This window comes from Cebus imitator, unplaced genomic scaffold (assembly GCF_001604975.1).
Source record: "Cebus imitator isolate Cc_AM_T3 unplaced genomic scaffold, Cebus_imitator-1.0 Scaffold15, whole genome shotgun sequence".
Lineage (NCBI taxonomy): Eukaryota > Metazoa > Chordata > Mammalia > Primates > Cebidae > Cebus > Cebus imitator.
The window spans coordinates 8,744,625-8,750,481 of NW_016107330.1; the positions used below are offsets into that span (position 1 = coordinate 8,744,625).

The 5,857-nt window shown below is 58.0% G+C and overlaps 1 protein-coding gene across 1 annotated transcript; it reads left to right on the forward strand.

The window, feature by feature from the left end:
• The first annotated feature begins 398 nt into the window (after positions 1 to 398).
• KLHDC7A (kelch domain containing 7A) lies at positions 399 to 5,355 on the forward strand. The gene has a single exon (XM_017505751.2). It carries the CDS (start codon positions 642 to 644, stop codon positions 2,973 to 2,975), a length of 2,334 nt encoding a protein of 777 aa, XP_017361240.1. The 5' UTR covers positions 399 to 641; the 3' UTR covers positions 2,976 to 5,355.
• The last annotated feature ends 502 nt before the right edge of the window (positions 5,356 to 5,857 follow it).

The following is a 5,857-nucleotide window of genomic DNA, read 5'->3' on the forward strand; positions in this document are numbered from 1 at the left end:
GGAAGGAGGGCAGAGGCACTCGCGGGCGGTGTCAGGTAGCTTGGCTGCAGGCCCTGGCTCCAGCCTTCACTACCGTGTTCCCCACTTGGCCAGCAAAAAGCTGACCCCACTGCAAGGACCAGCAGCCCTCACAAGAATGACCCCAACCATGCCTACCGGAGCTCCACCTGCTCATGACTCACCACACCCAAGCCTCTGAGCTCGGTAGATTTGCAAAAGAGAAAATAAAGCACACACATAAAGAATAACCAGCCCCGTGCATTTCCTGGCATCAGGTGACTGTTTGGTTAAGAGCTTCCTCCTTCTTTGTGTGTCTACTGGACACTCCTAACATCCCCTAGCTGCTGTCACAGCACTGGTTCAGGTAGCCGATCACAAGCTCAGCCCCTGGGCAGACCCCCGACCCCCACCACCAGGGAAGGATTGGAGGAGGCCAGCCGGGGATCTGCCAGCTCTGGGCCCCAGCAGCCACCCTCTGCAGCTCAAAGCCGCCTTTGCTCTGACTCCTCTCCTCGGCCAGCCAGCCAGAGCCAGCCCAGAACTCCCTCCCCTCTGCTCGGCAGGACCCAGGAACCGGTCCCTACTGGGCAATTATTAATCAGATTCTTGACATTCCTCAGCCCCAGGTTGGCTGGAGAAACATGTTCCCCAGAGGAGCAGAGGTCCAGGACTGGCATTTGGATATGCACCTGACAGGCAAGGTGGTGCTGTCGGCTGCCGCCCTGCTCCTGGTGACTGTGGTCTACAGGCTGTACAAGTCGAGGCCTGCCCCAGCCCAGCAGTGGGGTGGGAATGCCCAGGCAGAAGCCAAGGAGGAAGCAGAGGGCTCAGAGCAGCCTGCTGTCCAGGGGGCTTCTCCTGGGGCACTGCAGAGGGGGCCAAGACGCAGGAGGAGCAGCAAGGGGGCCGAAGCACCACAGGGCTGCAGCTGGGAGAATCCAAGAGGCTCCTGCGTCCCGGTCACGGGGGCCACGTCTACAGCCAGGAAGCTGCAGAGAAAAGGCTCAGGTGAGGAGTGGGGAGGGCAGGGCTCTGACTCTGAACAGGTGCCTCCTTGCTGCCACGGCCAGGAAGCCAGAACTGCTGTTGGCAGTAATCCTGACCCTCCCCATCACTCCCGCTTGGGCAGTGAACCGAACAGCTTCCCGGCTGGACTCACTGCAGCAGCCCACGGCAGCTGTGTGTGTGGTGAGCCTGCTCCATGGCAGGACAGCGAACCCCCTGAGCAGCCAGGGCCAGGGCAACTGGAACCTCCCCACGGTCACCACGTGGCTCCCTTGCAAGGCAGCCGTGAAATGAACCAGAGCTGGGTCTTCACTCATGTGATGGGGGTCAGCAGAGAAGAGGCTGGGGCTCTCCAGGCTGTGTCTGATGTTGACCTGACCCTGCATCAGCAGGAGGGAGGCCCCAACGCCTCCTATACCTTCTCATCCATAGCCCGTGTCCGAATGGAGGAGAATTTCTTACAGAAGGTGGATGGGGTCGGGCCCAGACTCAAGGGCAAGGTGTATGACTACTACGTGGAATCGACCTCTCAGGCCCTCTTCCAGGGCAGCTTGGCTCCCAGGACAGCAGTGCTGACTGAGTTTCCATCCCTTATGCCACCGCCAGCTTCCCAGGGAACAGGGGCAGTCTCGGGAGGCCAAGCCGGTGACACAAAGGGTGTCTCCGAAAGAGCCGCCTCCCCGCAGCCAGGGCCGTCATCCTCCACCGGAGGCTTCAGCCGGAAGGAGAGCCTCCTGCAGATAGCGGAGAACCCAGAGCTGCAGCTGCAGCCGGACGGCTCCCAGCTCCCCGCTCCCCACTGCCCAGACCTGGGCGCCCTGCCTGGCTCAGGCAGAAGCAGCTGGGAGCCCCATGTGCAGCTGGTGGCCGGGACCAATTTCTTCCACTTCCCGCTCACCCCTGCTCCAGCCCCACAGGTCCACCTGGATCTGGGCAATTGCTATGAGGTGCTGACCTTGGCCAAGAGGCAGAACCTGGAGGCCCTGAAGGAGGCGGCCTACAAGGTGATGAGTGACAACTACCTCCAGGTGCTGCGCAGCCCGGACATCCACCGGGGCCTGAGCGGGGCAGAGAGGGAGCTGATCCTGCAGCGCCGGCTCCGGGGCCGCCAGTACCTGGTGGTGGCTGATGTGTGCCCCAAGGAAGACTGTGGCGGCCTGTGTTGCTATGACGACGAGCGGGACGCCTGGCACCCGCTGGCTCGCCTGCCCCCCGAGGCCGTGTCCCGGGGCTGTGCCATCTGCAGCCTCTTCAATTATCTCTTCGTGGTGTCCGGCTGTCAGGGGCCCGGGCACCAGCCCTCCAGCCGCGTCTTCTGCTACAACCCGCTCACGGGGATCTGGAGTGAGGTGTGCCCGCTGAACCAGGCCCGGCCGCACTGCCGGCTGGTGGCCCTGGACGGGCACCTGTACGCCATCGGCGGGGAGTGTCTGAACACGGTGGAGCGTTACGACCCCCGCCTGGACCGCTGGGACTTTGCCCCGCCGCTCCCCAACGACACGTTCGCCCTGGCGCACACAGCCACGGCGTGCGCCCAGGAGATCTTCGTGACGGGCGGCTCGCTGCGCTTCCTGCTGCTCCGCTTCTCGGCGCAGGAGCAGCGCTGGTGGGCCGGCCCCACCGGGGGCAGCAGGGAGCGCACGGCCGAGATGGTGGCGGTCAACGGCTTCCTCTACCGCTTCGACCTCCACCGCAGCCTGGGTATCGGCGTGTACCGCTGCAGCGTCAGCACCCGGCTCTGGTACGAGTGTGCCACGTACCGGACGCCTTCCCCGGACGCCTTCCAGTGCGCCGTGGTGGACAACCTCATCTACTGCGTGGGGCGCCGGCGCACCCTCTGCTTCCTGGCAGACTCTGTCTCGCCCAGGTTTATGCCCAAGGAGCTGCAGAGCTTCCCGGCCCCGCAGGGCACCCTCCTGCCCACCGTCCTGACCTTGCCCACCCCCGATTTGCCCCAGACCAGAGTCTAGCAGTCCCTCAATTGGGCTCCTCATGCAAAGCTGGGGCCCGCAGGCCTCCACCGCCAGCCATTCCTCTGGGGGCCATTTCCAGACAACCAGGCAGCCCAGGAATGTGGCATAAAGAGGTGAATTCCAGTCTTTACTCCTCCCCTGGCAGGGGGTAGAGGGGTCTTAGATGAATCTTACCCTTCATGGCTGCGGAGGCCCCACTGCAGACAAGGCAGCCAGGAGCTGGTGTTCCAAGGCAGAAGGCATTCATGCCTCCAGGGATGATCGCCCTTGCTTCAACTCTGAATTCTTGGGGGGATACACCAGGACCCTACCAAAGTTTAGGGGGCATAGCCTCATTGCATCACAATTCTAGGAGCCAGTGGACCCCAGCAGCCCCTCAAGCTGGTTATTCTGGAGAGGGGTTGGCTCTCTGAGCCGCCAGTGCCCTTTCCTAAACATCAGCAAACCCCGCCTCCAGGGTTCCCAGAAGCTCTGGGACACACAGGTAGGAAAGATGGAGGCAAGTGACTTGGGCAGGACCAGGAAGGAGCCCAGGGAGCCCCAGGGGGCCTAGCCAGAGGGAGCGTTGATATGAAAAGTAGAGCAACTGAAGCTGGGGCCAGCCTAGGGGACTCTTGCTTGTGAGAAAATTTACCAAAGCCCACCTTGCTTTTCTCCTTATTGGAAGAAAGAGAAGCACTCATTGTACTAAGCTATCTTCTGGTGCAGGTCTGCTAAGGATACACGGAAGTCTCAGCAAAGGGAAGAAACTATGTGATCCAAGGGCCGTCCTGCCCCTTGGCCCTGCCCATGTTAACTGACCGTCGCACTTATCCCCAGATCTCTAGCCCTCTCCCTGTCTGGAAGTTGGGGCAGCCACCACCAGTCAACATTTCAGGTGACAGCATAACTTGCCCTCCGTGTGCCAGGTGCGGTCACCCAGTGTGCCTTATTCACAATTTCAGGTCCGTGACCAAGCCGAGGAACTAGAAGATTCTAGTGAAGCATCCAGAGACTGAATCTCCTTTCACATTGGGTTTGCTAAACTCTGAATGAAGGAGACCCCCAGGCTCAGGAGGGCACTGGTTCTTCCAGGAGGGATGGGGGAGCGCCTGGCCCAGTGTATTACCACAGCCCTTGTTCCATCTCTAAGGGAGACGCAGACACAGACAGGAAGGCAGTGATGCTCTTGGTCCCAGCCAGAAGCCAGGGGAGATGGGAGGTGCACCAGAGCAGGGCCTGATAAGGGAGAAAATAAGGATGCTTTGGACCTCAGTGTCCCTGTCTTGAAAATGGGAAGAACAATTCATGTCCCTATCCACCCTGTGGATAAATGAGAGCCCCCAAGAGAAAGTTTTCCCAGTTTCCCAGGTGGTCCCAGCTAGAGCTTGTGTCCCCTGAAGCTGCTGGGGCCCAGCTTGTGGGTCTTCTTGGAAGAAGCAGGACTGGAACAAAGGATGAAAAGGAGCTTGGCGTGGACATGAGAGGAGAGCTTGGACCACAGAAGGCCACCATCCCCGGCCTGGGCCCAGAAAGAGTAGGCAGCTGAGTTTACTCCTAAATCAGAGACTAGGAAGGGAAAGTCAGCTGGGACCATGGCTGCCTCCTGGGGAGAGTGACCCCTGACCCCAGCCAAGGTCACGTTCAAGTTCAGTGTCAACAGTCAGGCATGAACCTCCAAGGGACCAGTGGGGTGGGTGAGAATGGCTTCAGTGACAAGACTCCAAGGAGGCACTAGCATTGTGCTGCTGGACTGGGGGAAGGACTTGCTTGGGAGGAGAACCGCACATAGGAGCTGGGGCAGGTGGAGCCAGATCCAGCCCTCAAAGGCAGACCTCTAGAGAGGGGCCAGGCAGACAACAAGGCAACAATCAAATGAGGTGAAGTTCTGGAAAGGTGCCAAGCCCAGGAGGAGCAAGGACTACTCTGGAAAAACATTCCAAAGGCCATTGCATACCTGTGTTAGAGACCAGGGAGTGATTCCAGGAATAAGGTGGCCACATGTGTTCCAGACCCCAACGGATGGTGGATGTGGTCTTCAAATGAAAGGGGGAGCTGAGATTTGGGTCTGGGCTGAGAGGAGTACACAGTCCATCTGATCTACCTCTCATGGTTCCACTGGCAAAATTATTCATCAGTCATCCTATCTTTTCCTGGCAAGTTCTCACAATGGCCTCATAAGTATTTCAACACAGTGTCCCAGGCAGTCACTACCTGTCGATTAGAGCTGATGTGGTTGTCGTCACTGGTCTGGGGGTCTCGAGCTGGGCTTCAGGGAGAATGTGGTGAGGGCCGTCATGTTGCAACAAGGTAGCTCGAGACCTTGGAAAGACCCCCTGAGGGCATGATGGTCCTTGCAGTTTCAGATGACAATTTTAAATAAATTCTCTCCTAATGATGGCTTGAGTCCTGCCACTCACGGGAGCATCAGCAGAACCCGTAGGATCTGATTTGGAATTGACATTCTCTATTGTAATTTTGTTCCTGTTTATTTTTAAGTTTTTGTTTCACTGGAAAGATTATGCTCAGTTTTAAACCTTGAACTACATGTGTACACACACCAAAAAAAAAAAATGGTCAGGATGTATTTATTTACTCATGAAATAAACATTTACAGAATGTTTGGGCTAGGCAGTGTTCTAGATGCTAGAGATGCAGCAGATACATGCCTTACTGGAGCTCACATTCTAGCAAAGGAAAATAGACACTTTTAAAATTGATTTATTATACTTTAAGTTCTGGGGTACATGTGCAGAACATGCAGGTTTGTGACATAGGTATTCCCATGCCATGGTGGTTGGCTGCACCCATCACCCCATCATCTACATGAGATATTTCTCCTAATGCTATCCCTCCCCAATCCTCCCACCCCCTGCTATCCCTCCCCTAGCCCCCCACCC